Genomic DNA, 27,795 nt, shown 5'->3' with positions numbered 1-27,795 from the left:
CCGCTGCGGACAGCGCACAGCTGCAGTCCATTAGGGGAAAGAGCGGGGCCGCTGCAGACCCGAACGACTCTGTCTGACAGCTTTGGGGAGAGCCGTGGATCTCCTAACGCGGAGGTTGAGATCTGAGAATGGACAGACTGCCTGCTCAGGTGGGTCCCTGACCCCTGAGTAGCCTAGCTGGGAGACATCCCCCACTAGGGGCAGTTGATACCCCACACCTCACAGGGTGGCGTCACCCCTGAGAGGAAACTTCCAAAGAAGAATCAGACAGGTACACTCGCTGTTCAGCAATATTCTATCTTCGGCAACCTCTGCTGCTGATACCCAGGCAAACAGGGTCTGGAGTGGACCTCAAGCAATCTCTAACAGACCAACAGACAGTCCTTCTGACTGTCAGACGGAAAACTATCAAACAGGAAGGACACCTATACCAAAACCCCATCAGTACGTCACCATCATCAAAGACCAGAGACAGATAAAACCACAAAGATGGGGAAGAAGCAGGGCAGAAAAGCTGGAAATTCAAAAAATAAGAGCGCATCTCCCCCTGCAAAGGAGCGCAGCCCATCGCCAGCAACGGATCAAAGCTGGTCAGAGAATGACTTTGACGAGATGAGAGAAGAAGGCTTCAGTCCATCAAACCTCTCAGAGCTAAAGGAGGAATTACGTACCCAGCGCAAAGAAACTAAAAATCTTGAAAAAAAAGTGGAAGAATTGACAGCTAGACTAATTAATGCAGAGAAGATCATAAACGAAATGACAGAGATGAAAACCATGACACGAGAAATACGTGACAAATGCACAAGCTTCGGTAACCGACTCGATCAACTGGAGGAAAGAGTATCAGCGATTGAGGATCAAATGAATGAAATGAAGCGAGAAGAGAAACCAAAAGAAAAAAGAAGAAAAAGAAATGAACAAAGCCTGCAAGAAGTATGGGATTATGTAAAAAGACCAAATCTACGTCTGATTGGGGTGCCTGAAAGTGAGGGGGAAAATGGAACCAAGTTGGAAAACACTCTTCAGGATATCATCCAGGAGAACTTCCCCAACCTAGTAGGGCAGGCCAACATTCAAATTCAGGAAATACAGAGAACGCCACAAAGATACTCCTCCAGAAGAGCAACTCCAAGACACATAATTGCCAGATTCACCAAAGTTGAAATGAAGGAAAAAATCTTAAGGGCAGCCAGAGAGAAAGGTCGGGTTACCCACAAAGGGAAGCCCATCAGAATAACAGCAGACCTCTCGGCAGAAACTCTACAAGCCAGAAGAGAGTGGGGGCCAATATTCAACGTTCTTAAAGAAAAGAATTTTCAACCCAGAATTTCATATCCAGCCAAACTAAGCTTCATCAGTGAAGGAGAAATAAAATCCTTTACAGATAAGCAAATGCTTAGAGATTTTGTCACCACCAGGCCTGCCTTACAAGAGACCCTGAAGGAAGCCCTAAACATGGAAAGGAACAACCGGTACCAGCCGTTGCAAAAACATGCCAAAATGTAAAGACCATCGAGGCTAGGAAGAAACTGCATCAACTAACGAGCAAAATAACCAGTTAATATCATAATGACAGGATCAAGTTCACACATAACAATATTAACCTTAAATGTCAATGGACTAAATGCTCCAATTAAAAGACACAGACTGGCAAACTGGATAAAGAGTCAAGACCCATCAGTCTGCTGTATTCAGGAGACCCATCTCACATGCAGAGACATACATAGGCTCAAAATAAAGGGATGGAGGAAGATCTACCAAGCAAATGGAGAACAAAAAAAAGCAGGGGTTGCAATCCTAGTCTCTGATAAAACAGACTTTAAACCATCAAAGATCAAAAGAGACAAAGAAGGCCATTACATAATGGTAAAGGGATCAATTCAACAGGAAGAGCTAACTCTCCTAAATATATATGCACCCAATACAGGAGCACCCAGATTCATAAAGCAAGTCCTTAGAGACCTACAAAGAGACTTAGACTCCCATACAATAATAATGGGAGACTTCAACACTCCACTGTCAACATTAGACAGATCAACAGACAGAAAGTTAACAAGGATATCCAGGAATTGAACTCATCTCTGCACCAAGCGGACCTAATAGACATCTATAGAACTCTCCACCCCAAATCAACAGAATATACATTCTTCTCAGCACCACATCGCACTTATTCCAAAATTGACCACATAATTGGAAGTAAAGCACTCCTCAGCAAATGTACAAGAACAGAAATTATAACAAACTGTCTCTCAGACCACAGTGCAATCAAACTAGAACTCAGGACTAAGAAACTCAATCAAAACCGCTCAACTACATGGAAACTGAACAACCTGCTCCTGAATGACTACTGGGTACATAACGAAATGAAAGCAGAAATAAAGATGTTCTTTGAAACCAATGAGAACAAAGATACAACATACCAGAATCTCTGGGACACATTTAAAGCAGTGTGTAGAGGGAAATTTATAGCACTAAATGCCCACAAGAGAAAGCAGGAGAGATCTAAAATTGACACTCTAACATCACAATTAAAAGAACTAGAGAGGCAAGAGCAAACACATTCAAAAGCTAGCAGAAGGCAAGAAATAACTAAGATCAGAGCAGAACTGAAGGAGATAGAGACACAAAAAACCCTCCAAAAAATCAATGAATCCAGGAGTTGGTTTTTTGAAAAGATCAACAAAATTGACAGACCGCTAGCTAGACTAATAAAGAAGAAAAGAGAGAAGAATCAAATAGACGCAATAAAAAATGATAAAGGGGATATCACCACCGACCCCACAGAAATACAAACAACCATCAGAGAATACTATAAATGCCTCTACGCAAATCAACTAGAAAATCTAGAAGAAATGGATAATTTCCTGGACACTTACACTCTCCAAGACTAAACCAGGAAGAAGTTGAATCCCTGAATAGACCAATAGCAGGCTCTGAAATTGAGGCAACAATTAATAGCCTACCCACCAAAAAAAGTCCAGGACCAGATGGATTCACAGCTGAATTCTACCAGAGGTACAAGGAGGAGCTGGTACCATTCCTTCTGAAACTATTTCAATCAATAGAAAAAGAGGGAATCCTCCCTAACTCTTTTTATGAGGCCAACATCATCCTGATACCAAAGCCTGGCAGAGACACAACAAAAAAAGAGAATTTTAGACCAATATCCCTGATGAACATCGATGCAAAAATCCTCAATAAAATACTGGCAAACCGGATTCAGCAGCACATCAAAAAGCTTATCCACCATGATCAAGTGGGCTTCATCCCGGGATGCAAGGCTGGTTCAACATTCGCAAATCAATAAACGTAATCCAGCATATAAACAGAACCAAAGACAAGAACCACATAATTATCTCAATAGATGCAGAAAAGGCTTTTGACAAAATTCAACAGCCCTTATGCTAAAAACGCTCAATAAATTTGGTATTGATGGAACGTACCTCAAAATAATAAGAGCTATTTATGACAAACCCACAGCTAATATCATACTGAATGGGCAAAAACTGGAAAAATTCCCTTTGAAAACTGGCACAAGACAGGGATGCCCTCTCTCACCACTCCTATTCAACATAGTGTTGGAAGTTCTGGCTAGGGCAATCAGGCAAGAGAAAGAAATCAAGGGTATCCAGTTAGGAAAAGAAGAAGTCAAATTGTCCCTGTTTGCAGATGACATGATTGTATATTTAGAAAACCCCATCGTCTCAGCCCAAAATCTCCTTAAGCTGATAAGCAACTTCAGCAAAGTCTCAGGATACAAAATTAATGTGCAAAAATCACAAGCATTCTTATACACCAGTAACAGACAAGCAGAGAGCCAAATCAGGAATGAACTTCCATTCACAATTGCTTCAAAGAGAATAAAATACCTAGGAATCCAGCTTACAAGGGATGTAAAGGACCTCTTCAAGGAGAACTACAAACCACTGCTCAGTGAAATCAAAGAGGACACAAACAAATGGAAGAACATACCATGCTCATGGATAGGAAGAATCAATATTGTGAAAATGGCCATACTGCCCAAGGTTATTTATAGATTCAATGCCATCCCCATCAAGCTACCAATGACTTTCTTCACAGAATTGGAAAAAACTGCTTTAAAGTTCATATGGAACCAAAAAAGAGCCCGCATTGCCAAGACAATCCTAAGTCAAAAGGACAAAGCTGGAGGCGTCACGCTACCTGACTTCAAACTATACTACAAGGCTACAGTAACCAAAACAGCATGGTACTGGTACCACAACAGAGATATAGACCAATGGAACAGAACAGAGTCCTCAGAAATAATACCACACATCTACAGCCATCTGATCTTTGACAAACCTGAGAGAAACAAGAAATGGGGAAAGGATTCCCTATTTAATAAATGGTGCTGGGAAAATTGGCTAGCCATAAGTAGAAAGCTGAAACTGGATCCTTTCCTTACCCCTTATACGAAAATTAATTCAAGATGGATTAGAGACTTAAATGTTAGACCTAATACCATAAAAACCCTAGAAGAAAATCTAGGTAGTACCATTCAGGACATAGGCATGGGCAAGGACTTCATGTCTAAAACACCAAAAGCAACGGCAGCAAAAGCAAAAATTGACACATGGGATCTAATTAAACTAAAGAGCTTTTGCACAGCTAAAGAAACTACCATCAGAGTGAACAGGCAACCTACAGAATGGGAGAAAATTTTTGCAACCTACTCATCTGACAAAGGGCTAATATCCAGAATCTACAAGAACTCAAACAAATATACAAGAAAAAAACAAACAACCCCATCAAAAAGTGGGGAAAGGATATGAACAGACATTTCTCAAAAGAAGACATCCATACAGCCAACAGACACATGAAAAAATGCTCGTCATCACTCGCCATCAGAGAAATGCAAATCAAAACTACAATGAGATACCATCTCACACCAGTTAGAATGGCAATCATTAAGAAGTCAGGAAACAACAGGTGTTGGAGAGGATGTGGAGAAATAGGAACACTTTTACACTGTTGGTGGGATTGTAAACTAGTTCAACCATTATGGAAAACAGTATGGCGTTTCCTCAAGGATCTAGAACTAGATGTACCATATGACCCAGCCATCCCACTACTGGGTATATACCCAAAGGATTATAAATTACTCTACTACAAAGACACATGCACACGTATGTTTATTGCGGCACTATTCACAATAGCAAAGACTTGGAATCAACCCAAATGTCCATCTGTGACAGACTGGATTAAGAAAATGTGGCACATATACACCATGGAATACTATGCAGCCATAAAAAAGGATGAGTTTGCATCCTTTGTAGGGACATGGATGCAGCTGGAAACCATCATTCTTAGCAAACTATCACAAGAAGAGAAACCAAACACCGCATGTTCTCACTCATAGGTGGGAACTGAACAATGAGATCACTTGGACTCGGGAAGGGGAACATCACACACTGGGGCCTATCATGGGGAGGGGGGAGGAGGGAGGGATTGCATGGGGGAGTTATACATGATATAAACGTCATGCACATGTACCCTAGAACTTAAAGTATAATAAAAAAAAAAAAAAAGAAATTAAAAAAAAAAAAAAAAAAAAGTGAAGGACAAACCATGACGTGTTGCCTCTCAGATTGGCAAAGATGAAAAAAATGCCAATATCCATGTTGACAACGTAATGGACAGATGTGTGCACTATGGATGGACGTATAACTTGACTCCATATTGTTGAAGAGTAATTTGCCAGTGTATATAGCAAAATTGTAAATGCACTTATACCCGGGGCCCCAGCAATCCTTCTACCTAATGACCAAGTGACATAACCATATGATAGCTTTTTCTAGTAAAGCTGCAGTTAGAGATGCACTGATATGCACTGAAGCCTACCATGTGCTTAGAAACAGGCTTGTGTGGCCAGACACGGTGGCTCACGCCTGTAATCCCAGCACTTTGGGAGGCCGAGGCAAGTGGATCACGAGGTCAGGAGATCGAGACCATCCTGGCTACCACAGTGAAGCCCCGTCTCTACTAGAAATACAAAAAATTAGCCGGGCGTGATGGTGGGCGCCTGTAGTGCCAGCTACTGGGGAGGCTGAGGCAGGAAAATGGCATGAACCCGGGAGGCGGAGCTCACAGTGAGCCAAAGTCGCACCACTGCACTCCAGCCTGGGAGACAGCAAGACTGTGTCTCAAAAAAAAGAAAAAAAAAAAGAAAAAGAAACAGGCACATGCATGTGCACGTGTGTGTGCATGCGTGTGTGCATGTGTGTGTTTTACGTCACCTTCACAGAAGCTCTGTGAAGGAGGGATCATTATTCTCACTTTACAAAAGAGGCAAAAATGAGGCTTGAGGTCAGACTGCTGCTAAGAATGCCCCGGCAGCAATTAATCCAGAAGGTGCTGGGTGTCAGGCACCAAGTAAGAGTTCTCAACTCCCTTCTCCTAAGCCCCTAGTCAGTTGTTGGGATCACAGTGGAATCTGAATGCTATTTGAGGAAAATATCTTAATCTTGGCCCAGGCTATCATCATCCCTCCACACACATCTGGAGTGGAGCGTGTGGGACATAGGGAACAAGAGTGAAGGAAAACAAGGCCCAACTTTACTGGTCACTGGTCTTGGCTCCAAAACTCCAAATAGAGAGCTCTGGAAAGCCATGCAGGACACTGCAGAGCCATCCTTTTTCTAAACTATTTAGGATTCAAATGAAAGCAGGTCATGATACCAGCTATTTCTCCCAAACCCCATCTCAATACCCAAGCCTGAATCTTAATCAAACCACACCCAGGCTATATAGAAGGAGAGGAAGGAATAAGCTCATCAGAGATGTGGAGAAAATGAAAGGTGGGGGTCAGCTTACTAAGCTGGTGGCATGGAAGAAGAGCATGGGGCAGGAGGGCTCTGTCCAAGTACCCTAGCCTGGGTACCCAGTGAACTGCTCTACCTGCCAGCAAAGACAGCCAGTCAGCATCCTGGGGACTTGCCAACCAGACCATCCTTTCCTATCCCATCAGTGACCTTTTAAGGCCTACAATCACAGGAGTCCTACTATTACTAAGTTCTCCATGTGGCTGCATTGCATTTGCAGACCCAGAAGGAAGTCAATAAAGCCCAGACTTTCTCCTGCCCCAGGCAAACCCCTGCATCCCAGTTTTAGCCAATACCTTGGTCTCTTGGGGGACAAGGGGCACCCATCTGCTGGGCTTGTGTGGGGAACAGGGCCAGAAGACAGTGATGTTTTCTGAGCAAGCGACACTGAACAAGACCCTCTCCCCCAAATCTTGCCAATTTGAGCAAGACTGAAAGAGAAACCTTCGAATTACTGAAAACAATGGTAATGGGAGTGTACCATGCTCACAGTTCACAGATACTCTTAGGGGGTTCAAGGTGTCCTCTCTGATTTCCCAAGACCCCCCTGTCTGTTTCACACAGACTTGTCAAGACTCTGATTATAGTAAGAGAAACTCACATGACCAGATTAAGTCAAAAATGGAAGCTTTTAAGTGTAACAACATGTTTAAAAGGTGCTCTTTCTGCCTCAATTTTATCTGAGACTTCAAAGGCTAAGGACAAGATAAAAGCTGCAAGATCATCCCTGCAAAGGGCATGGCCCCGCACTGGCTCTCCAGCATTAGCTGATGGCTTCCCTGACGCTGTGTGAGAAGTACAGAAAGAAGGTCCTGGGGAGGGGAGAATGAGCTGTCCTTCACGTGTTCCCACCACCACAAGGAAGGTGGGTGTTCTCACTCACCTTCAGTCAGGTGAGAGGGACTTCAAGGGACCATTCCCAAAGCCTGGCCTGGGACGGCATAAGCACTCCTGTCTGACTCAGGCCCAGGAACACAAAGAGCAGTGGGAAGAGCGGCCCACGTTGAGAGCACAAGGCCAGCCCACCGAGGCACAAATTCAGGCTTCCTAGGACCAGAGGGCTGTCTGGATGGTGGGGGTGGAGGCAGGGCAGGAAGTACAGGAGCCAGGAAGGGAGCTATACATTACTCCATCAAAGGAGCTGAGTCAGAGGTGCCCAGGAGGGAAATTCTGAAGCAGCAGCAGCCAAGAGGGGGAAAGGCAGCACTGGGTTGCTTGCACGAGCATCTAGCAAACCCACAGGGCATGAGCTCTGAGTTATCAACAGCTATGAAAGATGGACCCTTCTCTCTCCTTTCTTCCTCTCCTGTTTCCAAGGGCCAGAAACTTCAGTGAACAGGTTGGGGAGGCAGCGGGACTGGCCAGGATCCAGTGAAGAAGCTGACTGTGTGTCAGCCAGGTGCTGTGGTTCATGCCTCCCAGAGCTTTGGGAGGTCGAGGTGGGAAGACTGTTTGAGCCCAGGAGTTTGAAACCAGCCTAAGCAACATGCGAGAACCCCGCCTCTACCATAATTAATTAATTTAAAAATTAGCTTGGCATGATGGCATGTACCTGTGGTCCCAGTTACTCGGGAAACTGAGGTGGGAGGCTCACTTCAGCCCAGGAGGCAGAGGTTGTAGTGAGCCAAGATCATGCCACCATACTCCAGGCCTGGGCAAAAAAAAAAACCCTGTCTCAAAACAAACAAACAAATAAACAAGCTGACCATCTGTCTTCCCCCACTCCAGACCTCCACAGCTGGTCAGCTTTAGGAGTCCAGACTTGCAATTCCTACACTGTACTGTCAGGAATGAGGAATTGTTACAATGGATTGGGCTGTTTCATGCCTAGCACCTGAAAGACCAAAGGACCTGCTAAGTTCTCAGCTTTGACTAGGAAAATAAAAATCCACAGAGTAGGCTCAAAAGGACACAGGGAAAAATGAGGTTGGTTTCTTCTTACACCTGACTGAGTCCAGCTCATTTAATAAGCTGGTTACATAAGGACACGAGGTATCTCCCCAAGTCCACGGGCAGGGACACAGCTGGGCCTCACAAGGGCCAGGAACTTGAAATTGCCTGGAAAGCCTTCAAGATGCAAGGCATTAACTTTCTCAGCTCCTCTCCCTTGCTCTTTGCTTTCCCCTTTCCTGCAGGGTCTCTTTCTCTGCTTCTCATCAAGCATCCATCTGTGGCCTATTCTCTGCAGTTGTCCCGGCACATGGCACCAGATGGCATTTTTCAGTTCACGTCCTCCTGATCTGAGTGCCAGCACATCTATGTTCCAATGCTAGCTCCCAGGTAGAGGATCCAATCGGCCCAGTTCGGGCTGAGTACCCACCCCAACTCTATGGGCTCTGACCGTGGAGCAGAGTTAGGTGGAAGGAACACTGCTGCTGGCGTGCAGTGCCAAGGGAGAAGCAGGGGAAGTAGGTTCCCAAAGAAGGAGGGGTCACAGGCTGGGTCTCTATCCAAAAAGGTTTCTAGACTACACTCCAGATGTTATTGGTCCCCATCCCCTCCAGGACCATAATTTGCCAGCCAGACATTACTCATCAGATGGGATCCTATTCCCCAGCCCCTCCTGCTGCTGACCCCTGCACTATCCCAGAAATCACATCCAACCCTTCTAGGGCCAGGTGGCTAACTAACATGATACCTGGCCGTGCCCAGATGGGCCTCTTCCTGGGTATGCTGCCCTTCCTGGATATGCTGTGTTTCTCAATAGGGATACGAGGGCAACAGGGTTCTCACTGATAGAGTCTTCTTAGCTGTATTTTCATGTGGATAGCACTAATACTAGCCATCATCTATAGGGTGCTTTCCATGTGCCAGGCAGTATGCATGGCTCTTTAAATTCTCACAACAACTCTGTGAGGTGGATTCTATAATTACTCTCTCTTCTAAACATAATAGAAAACTTACATCAAAGAGGTAAGTGAGCTGCCCAAGTGCATGTAGCCTGACACTCAGAATGTAAACTCAACTCAGTCTGATTCCTGAGTTCCTGCCTCTACAGCATCGATCACTACACCCACAGAGGAAGTGAGATCACACTACAGCTCCTATGTCACTCCATATCACTCAGTAATACATCTGAGAATCACGGTGATATGGCGCCTCCTGCCCATAGCAGTGGATATGTCAGGTGGCCAGCCAGCCTGCCTGTACAGCAGCAGCAGCTTGATATCAGAAGGTCCCTAGATGTCAGAAAGCCTGTCCATAGCTGTCTGCCTAATTTATCTCAAACAATGGACGTGGAGTAACAAGGGGCAGTGCTGGAGAATGTTCTGCAGCTCCTTGGGCTACCAATCCTTTGCCAGGCTGCAGCTCTTTTTCTTCTTGCCATCTGTCCTACAGCCTACAGACTCATCAGCCCCCTGCTTTGCTACTCCAAACATCCTACTTGTGGATGCTCTGGCAGTCACCAGATGACCAAATCTATCTGGTTCAAGCCCTGGTCCTCATCATCTGGCAACTCGGTTCCAGTAGTGGCGGCTCATCTCCCATATCCATGCCTCCAGGCCTGGCGCTTGCTTACAGGTCTCTCTCAGACCTCAGAGTCAGGCCTGAACTAGCCCTAGTCTGGGATTCTGCCTCTGTGGACATGTTTCAATACCAGCCATCCCTGAGACATTCAAGTATCCCTGTCTCTCCTGAATGGCCATTCTGGGCCAGCTCAGCCCACACTGGGAGCCCAGACACAGACAATCTCTCCCATCTGCATGGCATTCCCATAGCGCTGTCACATGCGGCACCTCCTAGGTGGGTGGGCCATCTGCCTGTCCCATGCTGTGCTTGCTGATGGTCATAATATTAACAAATCCAGCTCCATGGGCTGCTCAAGGGATGTTCCCTTCCCCACTGCTACAGCACACCCTGAAGCTGAAGGGTATCTCACAGTACTAGGAGAGGGCTTCTTGGATGAGGAAAGACAGGCCACATTTGCCCTGAGCCTCAGCAGAGCTGGGAATGGCCCAGAGCCTAGAAGGATAGTTAATGTGGAGGGAGTGGAATTAGAATTCCCTTCTGGGGCCATGTGATGACAGAGGCCTACGCCCTAGTCATCTCAACAAGGGAAACGGATTAAAAGAAGCACACAGCCTTCTCCAAGCCTGGAATGTTGACCAATGCCCAGGCAAGTGTGCAGGGGATGGATTTAGGTCAGCCTCTTCTCCACAGGAACCCAACAGCAAGGCAGTCTTTCTTCATCAATCAGGGCAGTGCAGGCCTGTGCTGGGGACACAGGGAGAGGGAATAAGGACAGATATTCAGGAAGCAGAGGCAAGGGCAGGGGGTGGCTGATCAGCTGGCTGGGAGGCCTGAAGGCCTGGCTGCCTAATTTAGAGCCTAAGAGAATTGGTGGGCAGAGAAATGTATATATATGTCTTTTTAAAAAGGCATCTTGTGCCTATCATTTTAGCATAAATAAAACATGGTAGGTAATATCTAGTGTTGGTGAGAGTGGAAAAAATAGGCGTACTCATATCCTGTTTGTAGAAATATAACTGCAAGCATTTCAGAGGCCATTCCAGCAGCAGGCACTGTAAAGTTGCAGAGTTTTTGCCCCAGCAATTCCACTTCCAGCACTCAGTGTTTCAGAAGTACTCTAACAGGAGGGTAAAGACACACAGATAAGGATGCTCCCCACTGCACTACAGGCTGAGCATCCCTTATCCAAAATGCTTCGGACCAGAAATGTTACAGATTTCATATTTTTTCAGATTTTGGAATATATGCATTATACTTACCTGTTGAGCAAACCTAACCTGAAAATCTGAAATCCAAGATATTCCAATGAGGCTTTTCTTTGAGCATCATGTTGACTCTCAAAATGTTTTAGATTTTGGATTTTCAGATTAGGGATATTCAACTTCTATATGTAAAAGGGAAAAACTAGAAACAGTCTAAATATTTGTCAATTGGGACACAGCTAGACAAATAAGCACTCATCCAGGCGATATCCAACATGTTGCCCATACATCTGTGGGTGCCAAAGAGCTACCAGAAAGAACAGGGGAGTTCTAGATTTGCTGCCACTGTACAGTATCTATGACAGTTTATATGTGCAAACAACACATATAAAATGTTCCTAATTTGTTTAGAAAGCACAATATCATATGTGCCCCTCCACAGGCACGTCTTTTTGTATTAGTGGATCAGAATGTCTGGAAGAACACACACCCATGGCAAACACTGGCTGCCTCTGGCAAGTGGGAGAAGAAGAATGGCACATTCACTTTCTACTTTATAACCTTCTTTTCGGTGTGAATAATTTTTACGACAAGCAATGTATTACTTTTGTAATTTTTAAGTTTTTAAAAGAATGAGTGGGCACCAAATGCCTTTCTGGATGGTCACAAAAAAGGATATATCCTTGTTTCCCTTGAGTACTCAGGAGCCCACTGTATACTCCATCAGGGAACAACACAGGCTTCCTAAGGGTAGGAAGGACCTTCCAAGGCCCTCTCAGACCCTAATCAGTCATTCCCAGGCACCCATCTTCCTTACAGAACTGCAAGAATTCATCACCTCTCAAAGCAGGAACCACACTCTCTAGCCTATCATATCCCCCCACCTCAAAACTAGCTTTCGAGAGGGGTCCAGTACATCCTGCTGCCCTAGAGGCCAATGTTACAGTCCTTTATGTGTTGAGTTTTACAGCTGATTTTGTCCCAAAACAGACTGGTCAACAAAACAATAAATGTGGGGTAGTGATAAAGGTTGTGCAATGTGCTCATTATCCATTGCTGTGTGACAAATTATTCTAAAACTAAGCCCCTTATAATAAACATTTATTATCTTGCAGTTTCTGTGGATTGGGAATTTGGGCATGTCTTAGCTAGGTGTCTCTGGCTCAAGGTCTCTGATGAGACTTCAGTCAAGCTGTTGGCTGGGACTGCAGTCTCATCTGAAGGCTCACCTTTTAAGCAGAATCTTCTTCCAAACTCCCCCATGTGGTTGTTGGCAGGTCTCAATCCCATGCCACACGGGCCTCTCCACAAGACTGCCAAACACAGAGCAGCTGGATTCCTCCAGGATGAATGATCCAAAAGAGAGCAAGAAAGGGCAAGCACTCAACATAAAAGGGATAGTCTTTAATGATCTAATCTTGGAAGGGACATCCCATTATTTCTGTCGTATTTGTTAGAAGCAAATCACTATGTTCTGCCTATACTTAAGGAGAAGAGATTATACAAGGATATGAATACTAGAGAACAGAAATCATTGGGGGCCATCTGAAAAGCTGTCTACTACATGAAATCTTTAGGTTCTCAGGGCTATTGTCCTAACTATTCCTCTCTGCAGCAATGCAAGGAGACATCCCAATGGCCCCAGGTTGGTCCTGTGGTTGCAGAAGCTCCCCAGTCTTTCCCTTGCACCAGCCCTTTTCTTTATTAGGGCCCGCCCAGGTACAAGGAGACAGTAAGAATGTGTCAGTAGAAGACCAGTGTTCACTCAGTCCACTCTGTCCCCACCCATGAGTCAATGTGCTTCTCCAGGACTTCCCACCAGGAAGTCTCCCTGTTCCACACAGGAGGAGTCCCTAGAGGTGCTTTCCTTCTCAGCTGTGGTTTTTCCCAGAGGTTAAAGGCCTGTTCTGGGGAACATAGGGCATATTCTGAGGTTAGCGGTTGGGGCACTGGAGTCAGACCTGGGTACAAGCACTGATCTCACCATTTACTAGTGTGTAAACTTTTAACATGAATCTTGTTCATATTTTGCAGCTAGCAAATAAGTGAAACCAACGCCTCCCTCAAAGGAAGGAGTGTTGGAAGGACTGAATGAGATAATGCAGTACAATCACATAGCAAGACAGTGAACGTGAGCTTTTGTAATTATTGCTAGTGTTAGTTTCTAACTCGAAATCCAAAAAACTAAAGGAAGTCAAAGAGGAATAGTCATCCTAATGAGTATAAAGACTCCTACCATGAAAGCACTTTTTCTTGCACAAAATGGGCTTATGCTCATACCTCGTTTTGTAGAGAAGGACAAAACTTCTTGACCCAGAGAAAAGCTGACTGCAGATCCTCCCTTTGTCCCAGAAGGGACAAATGGGACAAAGTTCTCCTGCTCTGGGCAGCAAAGCATGCAGGAAACAAGCCTTTCCACCTAGTGCTCCTTTCTTGAACCCCATATGTTTTCCTTCCACTGTTTATTTCCATGGAGACGGAGATATTAAAAGGAGGAAGCATAAGTTAAGGCTGGGTGGAACCCCAGCAGTAAGCATGAGATCTTGAGTTAAACTTGGTATCCGCCTGGGATATGGTGTTGGGTAAGTCATGAGTCAAGCTGTGTTTTTTTCTTCATTCATAAAATGGGGGTTTTAATAACATCCACTGGCCTTTTGTAAGAAATGAGAAAGACTACAGAGTCCCAGAAGAAGTGTGAATTTTAAGGTAACAAATCCTAAGACTGCAAAAGTAAAGGCAATCTCTTCCCTTCTGGAAGGGAGAGATTTGAAACAAAATGTAGCTAACCACTCTTCAAAATCATGGAAATAGCTTCCTTCATTTTGGATGGGGTAGTGTCTTTGAGATCATTCTGTTGACTGGGAAGTATGTTTGAGTCTGGGGTCAAGGGAAGCTTTTCCTTGTTTGCTGGATCCCAGAGAGGGTTGAATGCCTACATCTAGGGAAGGGGAGATTTGTTCAAAGGCTTCCTGGGCTGGAGTGGGGAGGGCAGCAAGTTGGCCCCTGTAGCATGTGGCCATCGGGGCAGAGTAGAAAAAGGAACATGGCCTACGCCTCCTGTGGCTCCATGGGCAGGCAGACCAGAATCCAGCCTTTGCTTTGCTTCATGGTCTGATAGATACCTCCGCTTCCAGCTAAGGCAGGAGCCTGGTTCCACACAGGTCCAACTGGGAAAGGCAGGAGGGGACCAGCGGGAGGGCTCAGAAGTTTGGGGCCAGGCTGCTGGCTGAGGCTCAAGCAACAACCAGGATGGACCTGTGGAACAAATGCGTGCTCCTTGGGAACCGTGGAAACGTGGGGTGGGGAAATGAAAAAAAGGCTGGATTTCCTGCATGTGGAATGGAATTTTTTCAGTTGGGCACTAAAAGCTGGCCAACCTGGGGACAGCCAGTTAACATTATTGCTAATTGTGACAAGGGAAATACTGCACCTTGGTCCTAGGGTGGCGGCCCCTGTCAAGGGGGCAACGGCCACCACTCAGATCCCTGTTCTGGGAAGCAGCAGCTCTGCCACATCCTTGGCTTGATCCCAGATTCCACCCATGCTTGTTCTTTCCTCTCTGCTTTAAGGGGGCCCACAGTTGAAATGCACAAATGGATTCTCAAAATCAGAGTACAAGGACATGCTATGTGTCTTCATCAGGTATAAGGGATATACTCACTGACAACTGTTTTAGGTCTCTCCAAGGCTTTGCTCTAATATGAACTGCTTTTGAAGAGCCTTCCCCCTCCCTGGAAATTTCTGAAATACAGTGACTCATCACAGACTTCTACAGGATCCCCTAACTGGTCTTCACTCCTCCAGCCTGACCTCCTTGAAGCCACTTGCTGCAGCCAAGGTAATGTGTCTTCAATGCAAATTCAACCCAGCGTGCCCTTGCTTAAAACCCTTTCATGGCTCCCTACTGCTCCTAGGTTGGTCAGTGCCTGGGCTCCCCACTCCCTCCCGACTCCCATGTCTAGGCCCTAAGCAATCTTCCCCTCCCTTCCACTGCAGCTGCTCCACATGACACCCTCCCCCTCATTCTCTACTCTCCAGCCAGTTTTTCTAACAAACATGTTTTTCCTCACTTTAGAGTTCTTGCACAAGCTGTCATCTTTGTGTAAAATGTTCACCTCCCCACCTCTTCACCCAGCTTATTCATCCTTCAGGACTCTACTTCCCTCCAGAAAGCCCTTCCTGGTTCCCCCAGAGTAGCCAGGGCCCCCTTGGTTTGCTCCTTTGCCTCTTCCTTCATAATGCTCAACTCACTTGCAGTTTCTTGTCCAGTGCTGGTGATCACGACTGGACTGTGAGCTCCACAAGGGCAGGGGTGGTGTCTGACTGGGGGGCTTTGGGGCATTTGAGTAAACACTTTTTTGAGCAATGATCACTTCTTTTTGAGAGCCCTTTTCGTTTTCCAACAGTTTAGCCCTGTTTATTTTATATTTGGAAAAATTTGTCTTGATTTTAAACTTTAGAATTTATATTTGCAAATAAAGGCTTAAGACTTTCTGAAAAATGAAAAGGTTTACTTGTTTGAAGGAATAACTTACGCTCTAGACATTTACTTCACTTGTTAGAAGTCTGGGTAAATTTACTAAGAATGTTTCCAAATGTTTTCTTACTATCCAGAAGTGTTAGAATACCTAATTTTTGTTCCTTGAGACATCATAATTTTCCACACTGCTATAGTTACTTTTAGAATCAGCTCTAAACCATTTAAGATCCACCACATTTCTAATTTAGTTATTTCCTGAAGGAAATAAGCAGTAAGAACACAACACCCCCTAAATCAATACAGCTATTTATAAGCAAATGATGTAGACATTCTTCAAAGCTCTTTGCTTGCTTTTGTTATCATTCCAATCTAACCGGGTATTTGCAAGGAGCTGCTATCAGATAAAATCAGCTGCAAATAATTGACCTATTTCTCAACACTATTTTCACACTTTGAAGTAATCTGCAAGAAACTTTTTGATTCAAAGAGTCTTATTTTATAAATGTAATACATTTTTCCCTCAGTATTTTTTAAAGTATGTTTCATCAGGTACACCAAAGTACAGCCAACTGGCTCTACAATTTGCATTAAAAGGAGTCAGAATCACACCCACATGGTTAGTAACAAAGGCTAGCACTACATAAAGGCATCTTTACATGGAATAAAGAGACACATATGTGAACAGTCACAGGAGCCCAGTTAGCATATAGAATCTTCCACAGAGGGTTAAAAGAATTGTTACAAAAATAAAGCCCATAATTGCTATTAGAGGCAAGTAACTGCTGAAGCAGCATTCACGGTCTCAAGCAACAGAAGTAACAAAGCAGCCTGAAATATCAGGGACTGACCTACAGTTCCTCCCAGAAAACAGCCTCTTCTCACCGCAAGGGGGAAAAGACGTATAGTGAGGACTTTGCCAGAGAAAAAACCAAATGGTTTCAGATAGTTTTTCCTATGTTGTACTTTCCAGGAATTATATAACTATTCCTCTTTAAAGAAACAAATCGTCCCTGGGACAGGTTGGGTTTTCAAGAATACACAACCTGGATTTGGGTAGGGTATGTCCAAGGCAACCAGACATGTATGCATGCAGGTGGAACCCCCAGCTGCCTCAGGAAGTCTTGCTTCATTCTTTTTTAAGCAAACTATGGCACCCCATTGTAAACTCTCATACACTATCCCAAGAACAGAGAGCAGGTGGCAGTCACCTCCTCTTCTCTCCCTCTGACTTGTATATGTCAGGATCATTCTGATGCAACATGAGAAATGTAATTCACCTGGTTTAAGGGGAGAGGAAAATAATCATAAGGCTGAAGGGATAAGACTACAGTAGTTCAGCTGGACTCGCTTAGAGTCAGAAGCAGGAAGAGTGCAGGAGGATGGAGGCCTCCATGGAGCCTCTTGGGAAGCACCTGCCAGGAAGCAGCAGCTGAGATGAGGTGATCAAGGACATGCAGGGCTGCATCTGTCTAGAAACTATGGGGCAAGAGGCCTGAGGGCTGGCACAGGCTGACCAACGCCCTTGGAAGCCCACGACTGCACTGCTTTGTGGTCCCACAATAGAGAAAGTCACAAGAAACAGTAGCGATAATTTATCCCCTTCACACAATGCCTGATGGGGGTGACCCACAAGTCATAAATAACCAGAGGACACAGGTGGTAACCACAAGGGTGTGTAGGAAAGTAATGACCTGAATAGGGGTGGGGAGTCAGGAGAGGGCAGTGTCAAGAGCTTACGGCTTATAGCCAGGCCATCTGGGCCCAGTCCTGGCTCTGTTACTTTCCAGTTATGTGACCTTAGGCAACCTCTCACTGCCTGCTTATTCACTGGGCTACTGTGAGCATTCAATGAAATGACGCATTCAAATGCCTAGCAAAGTGCTAGGCACAGAGAAAGCAAACAATGCACAGCAGCTCTCATGATCATTCTTATTCGAGAAAAGAGGCCATCCTTAATGACCCTGGAACACCTCTTCTAGTGGAACCCATGGGCTGCACTAGGCTACCCTCACGGTAGTACTATCAACGCTGTCTCTCAATTGATGAGCCTCAGGTGTGGTGGAAATGGACTTGGGAGCTGTGCACAGCAACATGTCCTCCATCTGTAGACCTGAGATGGGGATTTGCCAGTAACCAAGTAGAAAGACACTGCAGTTTATGGTAAGCCAAAGAAGAAAACAAGGAAAGATGCAAAAGCATGGGAAAAAGAAAGAAATAGAATTCAATCATATGGTATAAGGTGAAACAAATATGAAAGTGGTATATTCTTCTACTAAAAGGCAAGGTTTCTCATGTAGGGTCCAACTAAATGCTGTTTGCAAGAATCATGACTAAATCAAGGCAACTTAAAATATTAAAATATCGGCCAGGTACCATGGCACACGTCTGTGATCCCAGCACTTTGCGAGGCTGGGGCAGGCGGATCACCTGAGGTCAGGAGTTCGAGACCAGCCTGGCCAACATGGTGAAACCCCGTCTCTACCAAAAATACAAAACTTAGCGGGGCGTGGTGTTGGGCACCTGTAATCCCAGCTACTCGGAAGGCTGAGGCAGAACTGCTTGAACCCGGGAGGCGGGGGTTGCAGTGAGCCGAGACGGCGCCACTGCACTCCAGCCTGGGCAACAAGGGTGAAACTGAGTCTCAAAAAAATAAAAAATAAAATAAAATATTAAAATCTAAACTATAGTCAAAGGTTATAAAATAAGTGCAAATGAATCCACATTGAGACATCATCTTGGGCCAGCCACAATGGTTATTATTAAAAAGACAAAAAATAACATGCCGGCGAGGATGTGGAGAAAAGGGAACTACACACTGTTGATGGGAATGTATGTTAGTACAGCCACTGCAGAAAACAGTATAGAGATTGCTTGAAAAACTAAAAATAGAGATACCATACAATCCAGCAATCCCACTTCTGGGTATTTATCCAAAGGAAAAGATATCAGTATGTCAAAGGGATACCTGCACCTGCATGTTTACTGCAGCAGTATTCACCTCACCCAAGATACAGAATCAACCTAAGTGTTTATCAGCAGATAAATAGATAAAGAAAATGTAATACACACACACACACACACACACACACACACACACACACACAATGGTGTACTATTTGGCCATAAAAAGAATGAAATCCTGTCATTTGCGGCAACATGGATGCAGCTGGAGATCACGATGTGAAGTGAAATAAGCCAGGCACAGAAAGACAAGGATCACATGTTCTCACTCATATGTGCTAGCTAAAAAAGCTGATCTTATGGAGGCAGAGAGCAGAATGATAGATACCAGAGGGTGGTATCTATCATTGGGTTGGTTAATGGGTACAAACACACAGTTAGAGAGAAGGTATAAGTTCCAATGTGCAATAGCAGAGTAGGGTGATTATGGTTAACAATGCATTGTGTATTTTTTTTTTTTTTTTTTTGAGACGGAGTCTCGCTCTGTCACCCAGGCTGGAGTGCAGTGGCCGGATCTCAGCTCACTGCAAGCTCCACCTCCCGGGTTCCCACCATTCTTCTGCCTCAGCCTCCCGAGTAGCTGGGACCACAGGCGCCCGCCACCTCGCCCGGCTAGTTTTTTGTAGTTTTTAGTAGAGACGGGGTTTCACCGTGTTAGCCAGGATGGTCTTGATCTCCTGACCTCGTGATCCACCCGTCTCGGCCTCCCAAAGTGCTGGGATTACAGGCGTGAGCCACCGCGCCCGGCCAACATTGTGTATTTTGAAGTAGCTAAAAGAGAGGACGTGAAACATTCCCAACACACAGAAATGATGAACACCCAAGGTGCTGGATACCGCCTAATACCCTGACTTGATTATTATACATTCTATGCATGTAACAAAATGCCACATATGCCCCTTAAATATGTAAAATATTATCTATCAATACAAATAACGTCTTCACCTAGCAAAAAAAAAAAAATGAAAAATAAGATGTCACACAATTAATATCAGACAACAGAAGTAAAAGCAAGTAACAAATGGAACCAAGATAACTTTGTGTGGAGTACTTCACAATGAATCTATAACTGTTACAAACTTCTATATACTAAATATGTAAGGCACAAACTACTAGAAATATAAGGGGACTGTAACATATACTTTCCGGATAGATCAAGTTGTCAAAAACTCATAATTTAAACATTACAACGCAATTATAAGATTAATTTGAGACACCGCACCTTCTTTTCCAGCATGCACCACGAAACATGTATAAAAACCGATGTTACATTAAGCCACAAAACAAATCTCAAAAATTAGAGAGGACTATGTTTTTAAAAACCTAAGCCATTCATACAAGCATTATTTTTAATAGTCAAAGAATGGACACAATTCAAATGTTTATCAAATAAATGGATATCGGGAGGCCAAAGCGGGCAGATTGCTTGAGCTCAGGGATTTGAGACCAGCCTAGGCAACATGGTGAAACCCTGTCTCTACAAAAAATACAAAAAAATTAGCTGGATGTGGTGGCATGCACCTGTAGTACCAGCTACTTGGGGGGCTGAGGCGGGAGGATCGCTTGAACCCGGGAGTTTCAGGCTGTAGTGAGCCAAGATCATGCTACTGCACTCCAACCTGGGCAAAAGAGTCAGACCCCGGCCGGGCGCGGTGGCTCAAGCCTGTAATCCCAGCACATTGGGAGGCCGAGACGGGCGGATCACGAGGTCAGGAGATCGAGACCATCCTGGCTAATACGGTGAAACCCTGTCTCTACTGAAAAATACAAAAAAAAACTAGCCGGGCGACGAGGCAGGCGCCTGTAGTCCCAGCTACTCGGGAGGCTGAGGCAGGAGAATGGCGTAAACCCGGGAGGTGGAGCTTGCAGTGAGCTGAGATCCGGCCACTGCACTCCAGCCTGGGTGGCAGAGCGAGACTCCATCTCAAAAAAAAAAAAAAAAAAAAAAAAAAGAGTCAGACCCTGTCTAAAAAAACAAATGGACAAATAAAACGTGGTACATCTGCAGAGCGGAATATAATTTGGCAGTAAGAAGGAATGGGGCAACCCGCTTGGGTCCCCTTCCACGCTGTGGAAGCCTTGTTCTTTCGCTCTTCACACTGAATCTTGCTGCTGCTCAAAAAAACAAACAAACAAAAAAACCAAACAAACAAAAAAGAAAACATGATGCTATGAGAAAGAAGTCAGTCATAAAGACAGCATATTGTATGATTTCATTTATATGAAATTTCTAGAACAGGAAAATGTGTGGAGACATAAAGTAGATTAGTAGTTGCCTAAGGCTGAAGGTGGGAGAGGAGGGTTGGCTAGAGGGAAATGGGAATGACTGCTCATGGGCATGGGGTTTCTTTATGGAGTGATAAAAATGCTTTAAAAATGATTGTGGTGATGTTTTGCACAACTGTGAATATTACTAAAAACCAGTGAATTGTACACTTTAAATGGATTATGTATTAATTATATTTCAATAAACTGTTTTAAAACTAAAAACAAAAGCCTAAGCCCTTGAAAATGAAAAAAACACTATCTTAAATAATATTTGCATCAAAGAAAAATTAAAACTATAGAGAGTATTTAAAGAATATCACTGACACCATTACACACCAAAACGTGTAGGATGCAACAGAAGCAGCAATTAGAGGAAAATTTATAGCCTTAATTGTTTTCTATGTTAAAGTGAAAAAAATAACATATACACAAATAAACCAATAATTCAACTCTAGTAGTTAACAGAAATGGCAAAACAACTTAAACTCAAGGAAAATAGGAGAGATGAATTATAAGAGACACACATGGAAAGTTCATATTTCATTATGTTTAAGATGTCACCTTTTATCAGGTGTGTCTTTTTCTATGTATCACTAAGAAAAACTGCTGCCAATTAAACAATGTCACAATGCTTTGTTATCAATTGCAAGATGTATCCCAATTTCAGAAGTGTTAAAATGTGGAAAGAAAATGCACATCTTTGACTGATAAAATACAGTAAACTAAAAAGCAGAAAGACAGTGTGACTGAAAACAAATCCAAAATTTAATCTTTGGAAAGAACAATAGACAAGGAGGTAAATTTTAAAAATTTAAAAAAGAAAGAAAACAAAAAATACAAAGTATTAGAAATACTAAAGCAAATATAACCTTATTTATACATATTATATATATATATTTCTTTTAGTTCTTTTAGTTATATTTTAGTATATTTTGTTTATATTTTTAGTTATATTTGCTTTAGTATTTAGTGTATATATACAGAGAGAGAGATTCAAATTTGTAAGATAATACTATATCATCAAAAACTTAAGAAAAAAACTCTACACTAATAATATTGAAAATCTGGATCAAATGGACAATTTTCTACTAAAAAACAAATTTTCCAAGTTGGCTTTAAAAGAATTAAATATTTTAATTAATTTTTAATTAAAAGAATTAGAAAATCTAAGTAAACAATGCTCATGAAAGTAATTTTAAAACTGTCAAAAACGTAACTTCAAAAAATTGCACTAGATCCCCTGCAAATATCAGGAGTCACTTCTATATAATCTTGGTTTCCCTTGTTATTAGAATTATTTTAGAACATAAAAGATCAAAAGATTTTTTCATAAAATTGGCATAACCCTGACATCCAAACTGCAAGAAGTATTTTTCACCTATCAAATTGGCAAAGACAAAAAAGAAAGAAAAAGAAAAAAAAAAACTATGAAAAAGCATAGTATTTGTAATGTGGGAGAAACAGGCAATTTCATCCCTTTCTGATGAAAGTACAAATTGACACAACTTCTCTGGAGTGCATTTTGGAAATATACATGAAAAGGCATAAGTTTTTGAAGCTGTGCACACTTCTAGGAATTTATCACAAGGTAATAATCACAACTACATGTAGAAAGCTTTTGCAATAAGGATGTTCATTGAGACATTTTCATAGCAAAAATGTAGAAACACCTTAAATCAGGGGTTCCCAACTCCCCGTTAGGAACTGGGCCACACAGCAAGAGGTGAGCAATGGGCTAGCAAGCATTACTGCCTGAGCTCCACCCCCTGTCAGATCAGTGGCAGCATTAGATTCTCATAGGAGCGCAAACTCTACTGTGAACTGCACATGTGAGGGATCCAGGTTGTGTGCTTCTTATCAGAATAATTATCTGAGGTGGAACAGTGTCATCCTGAAACCACTCTCCTCAGCCCACTCTCCATCCATGGAAAAACTGTCTTCCAGGAAACTGGTCCCTGGTGCCAAAAATGTTGAGGGCTGCTGTCTTAAATGGTCAATATTGGAGAGCAGATTCGAGTTTGACAAATCTATCTGATGGGACTGAGTCACAGTATCGAAAAGTAGATAACTTTTTTTTTTTTTGAGACAGAGTCTCACTATGTTGCCCAGGCTGGAGTGCAGTGGCCGGTTCTCAGCTCACTGCAAGCTCCGCCTCCCGGGTTTACGCCATTCTCCTGCCTCAGCCTTCCGAGTAGCTGGGACTACAGGCGCCTGCCACCTCGCCCGGCTAGTTTTTTGTATTTTTTAGTAGAGATGGGGTTTCACCGTGTTAGCCAGGATGGTCTCGATCTCCTGACCTCGTGATCCACCCGTCTTGGCCTCCCAAAGTGCTGGGATTACAGGCTTGAGCCACCGCGCCCGGCAGAAAAGTAGGTAACATTTTAAAGATAAAAATAACATTTTTAGGATACAGTAAACATGCATATTTTAGATATGCCCAAATGATTAAGATATGAAGCAAATATCTTTAGGTGAGATAACAAAAGCTATTAACTTTTTTCTCTAATTCCTTACAATTAACATGCATTATTTTCTAACCAGAAAAATTAATAAGCATTACTATAATTTTATTTGTACAAATATGAAATATACTAATAATGCCCAGAGAACCAGAACAGAGGGTTTGTGCCTGACATGCCCCAGTTCAGGAGGATGTGGATGAACCAGTAAGAGTCTTATCACTGTCACTGAGACCCATCTGGGCTGCAGCCTGGGGAACCTTGGGGCCCACAGGTCTTTTAAATAAAAAGCAGAACATCCTTTGTATATCACCCTAATCCAGGTTTCCATCCTTGGGAAGTATCAACAGCCTGTTCCAACCCAAGGAGCCAACCAATTGCCTCTTTATCTATGGGCCATGTCGCTTCCTGGAAATTTCTCAAGTAGAAACTGTAAAAACATCTTATTTGGCACAGAGTAGGCTTCTTAAAAAATAATAAGCCAATTCAAACTCCTACCTAGATAGGGAATACTTGGAACCATCTTCAGGCTTCGGATATATTCCCGTGTCCGCTTGTAATTATCTTCTTTCGACATCAGGTAGTCCAATTTCTCAAAGGTAGTCTTGTCTTTTCGATTCAAAAGCTAGAATGAGAAGAAAATATAGCAAAATAAATAAACCAGAAGAAGCTAAAGAGTGGATAACTGTGGATGAATGCTAAAAGGGAAAATCCTAAGTGGCACATCTATGGTGTGTCAAATCCTGGACAGAACCAAGGATTTTAAAAGGCTGTTTCATGCATATGAGGTAGGAGGCAGGACTCGACTCCAGAGGTGGGGCTTGGACACTGGACCAAATTGAGGACTAGCTAAAACAGGGACGAGGCAGAAGCAGTTTTCTATGAGATACGCCCACCAGTGTGCCATGTCAGTTTACCATCACCATAGCAACACCTGGATGTTACCACCCCTTTCCATGGCAATGGCCTGAAAGTTTTTCTAGAAATTTCTGCATAATCTGCACCTTGATTTGCATGTAATTAAAAGCACATATAAATATGACCTGCCTCTGAGCTGCTACTCTGGGCACACTGCCTATGGGGTAAGCCCCATACCGCAAGGAGCAATATCTCTGCTGCTGCTGCTGCTGTACACTGCCACTTCAATAAAAGCTGTTGTCTAACACCACGAGCTCGCCCTTAAATTCTCTCCTGGGCAAAGCCAAGAACCCTTCAGGGCTAAGCACCAATTTTAGGGTTTGCCTTCCCTGTATCACAGAGATGGAAAGCTTCAATCTTGTCATCCTCACAGAATCTCACACTTGGAAGCTACCCCCCAAAGCTCCCTGGCCCACTGTTCTACATGATGTCAGAATCCCCCAAATAACAGCAACTTGTGGGTGCAGAGAGCCTACAACAGCAAGGTGCTAAAGTAGAAAAGCAAACTGCTCAGGGTCACCTGAAGACTTATTTCACAGCTATACCAGGTCTCTTTCCCTGCATCCACAGCTATTTGCTCTCCTCACCATCTCCACGGCTAAAAGTCCTAGTAAGTTCCACACAATTCACATGCCGATGTACACAAAGCCAAGCCATCGCTTGAATCCAGGCTACATCCTCCAGATCCCCCACAGCCAACTGTGTCATATTTACACTGGATGTGGTAATTTTAATCAAAAAACAACAACCTTCTTTTCTCTATGCAGTTATCGAAGTGGCAACTTAGTTAAGCAAATACAGAATGAACAGGTATCCAGAGTCAGAGGTTAGAGAAGCAAAACCCTTTGTGACTGAGATCTCTGGTATGTAAAGCTGGCCACCAAGGAAACAGTGGCTCAATGTGCATTTGAAGCCTTCTCAAAAGAAAGGAACAGAAACCAGAACTCCTGGCTTTCAAGACTTTATGCTAAGGACTCAGGCTGTGGTCAACCTGAAAGTCCCAAGTCAAGGCCCAGTGCCAGAAAATGGCAACATGGCTTACTGAACACGGCTTTAAGGAAAGAAGTCTAGGCAGAAAGGCCAGGCTTAAAAGGAGGAGCTGGGGGAGGGGTGGCTGAAGCGAAGTATGAGGCTGATGCTGGCAGCATCCCTGAGTCTAGCTGCTAGGGCCCAGTGCTTCTGGGATTGGAGGTCAATGGCTAAGCCCAAGAGGATGAATAAACAGAAGCCCCAGGGTTGGAGTCCCTTTGACCAAGGTGTTCAGACCTCGATGGTCTGTGCAAGGACCGAGAACAAGAGACCCACCATGTTCATCAGACTGACGTAGGCCAGTGTTCAAAAGCCCCGTCGTGCAATGGAGAGGAGTGGGACAATAACTGCCTAGCACCTGGGGAAGCCGTGCAGTTCCTGAGACCTGGGTCTGCAATTCCCAAACTCAGGCCATGTCTGGTGCATTAGGGAGCCCTGGGCTGCTTTGGGAAGGCCCTGCCTGGTTCCTTCATCTTCAGCCTCTGGGGCCACAGAGGATGCAGCCATGAGACAGCCCACTTGCACTGGAGCAGTGGTAGCTTACGAACTTCGGTAAGGAGAGGCAGAAGAATATGCTGAAAGGAAGGTTCTGATGCTGAAGAAGCTGAAGGATAAAAGTGAACTTTTCTTTTCCCACTGGGGAACTCAGGACATATCAGTGTGGGGATGCTACACAGATGCTCAGGACAATGGCTGCTTAACTGGTTTGCTAAAATGGACAGGGAAAAACACCATCTTCTACTTGCTGTTTGTAAAACACTGTAATGTATAATTCATCTAATCTTCACAAAGCCCAGTGGTAAAAATGGAGCAAGGACTTTTACCTCCATTTCCAGTTCATAATCACAAGTATTAACTTTTCCAAATATCTTCGGGGAACTTGATTCAACAGAGGAGAGAGATATAGTACAGCAATGTGGTAAGTAAACAGAGACTGATAACACAGACAAAAAATAAATGAGCTACTTGGGAGACTGAGGCAGGAAGATTGCTTAAGTCCAGGAGGTTGAGGCTAGTGAGTCTTTCTATAGTGAGTCTTGATTGCATCACTGTACTCCAGCCTGGGTGACAGAGCAAGATCCTGTCTCTAAAATAATAATTATTATTACAAATGAATTATGGGAAAAGGAAGTGTCAAGGAAAGCTATATAGAGAGGCAGCATTTGAAATGAACACTTAAGGATGAGAGATTTGTCAACGAACAATATATACTCAGACCAGAACCAGATACCTACTGGAAAACAGCTCCACTGTGGTTTGGTTTTGTTTTTGTGGAGACAGAGTCTCCCTCTGTCTCCCAGGCTGCAGTGGAGTGGTACAATCTCAGCTCACTGTAGCCCCTGACTCCTGGGGTCAAGCGATTATTCTGCCTCAGCCTCCCAAGTAGCTAGGATTACAGGCATGTGCCAGCACGCCCACCTAATTTTTGTTGGTTTTTTTTTTTTTTTTGAGACGGAGTCTCGCTCTGTCACCCAGGCTAGAGTGCAGTGATCGGATCTCAGCTCACTGCAAGCTCCGCCTCCCGGGTTTATGCCATTCTCCTGCCTCAGCCTCCCGAGCAGCTGGGACTACAGATGCCCGCCACCTCGCCCGGCTAGTTTTTTTGTATTTTTTAGTAGAGACGGGGTTTCATTTCGTGTTAGCCAGGATGGTCTCGATCTCCTGACCTCGTGATCCGCCTGTCTCGGCCTCCCAAAGTGCTGGGATTATAGGCTTGAGCCACCGCGCCTGGCCAATTTTTGTATTTTTAGTAGTGACCGGGTTTCACCATGTTGGCCAGGCTAGTCTCAAACTCCCGACCTCAGCTGATCCACCCCGCCTTGGCCTCCCAAAGTGTTGGGATTACAGGCATGAGCCACATGACCGGCCAAGAACTGCTCCATTGTTAAGCAGACCACTCATTTCCCTTACTCAGGAGGTCATTCTTTATTAATGCAACATAGAACCCCTTACTTCTTTGGCAATGGCAGCCATTAAACAAATCTGGATGTCCTCCTCACACACACTGTGGCTGGGCCAAGCTCGCTCCCAGGGCTCAGGTAACTGGTTCTCCAGTCTCAGCTGAGGGACTGCCCATGTTCCTTGCCATGCCCAGCCTACCTGCCCAGCCTGTCAAGTGCCTATATGGACAGCACCTCAGAGGTGATCAGCCTATCTTCTATGCC

At 44.1% G+C, this 27,795-nt stretch overlaps 1 protein-coding gene across 21 annotated transcripts in view; it reads right to left on the bottom strand.

Moving 5' to 3' along the window:
• Nucleotides 1-27,795, bottom strand: part of RALGPS1 (Ral GEF with PH domain and SH3 binding motif 1) — a 327,157-nt gene that overhangs the window by 138,036 nt on the left and 161,326 nt on the right. For all 21 annotated transcript variants that reach the window (XR_004432328.1, XR_004432330.1, XM_033191416.1 and 18 more), the window contains one exon: nt 24,182-24,308. Coding sequence is in view for 19 of the 21 variants with exons in the window: in XM_033191416.1 (XP_033047307.1) it covers nt 24,182-24,308 (127 nt within the window). In the remaining 2 variants the exon portion in view is untranslated. The remainder of the gene's footprint in view (nt 1-24,181; nt 24,309-27,795) is intronic.

This window comes from Trachypithecus francoisi, unplaced genomic scaffold (genome assembly GCF_009764315.1).
Source record: "Trachypithecus francoisi isolate TF-2019V2 unplaced genomic scaffold, Tfra_2.0 Contig01585, whole genome shotgun sequence".
NCBI lineage: Eukaryota > Metazoa > Chordata > Mammalia > Primates > Cercopithecidae > Trachypithecus > Trachypithecus francoisi.
Note: the sequence above shows the minus strand (reverse complement) of the source record. Positions and strands in the feature narration are given on the sequence as shown.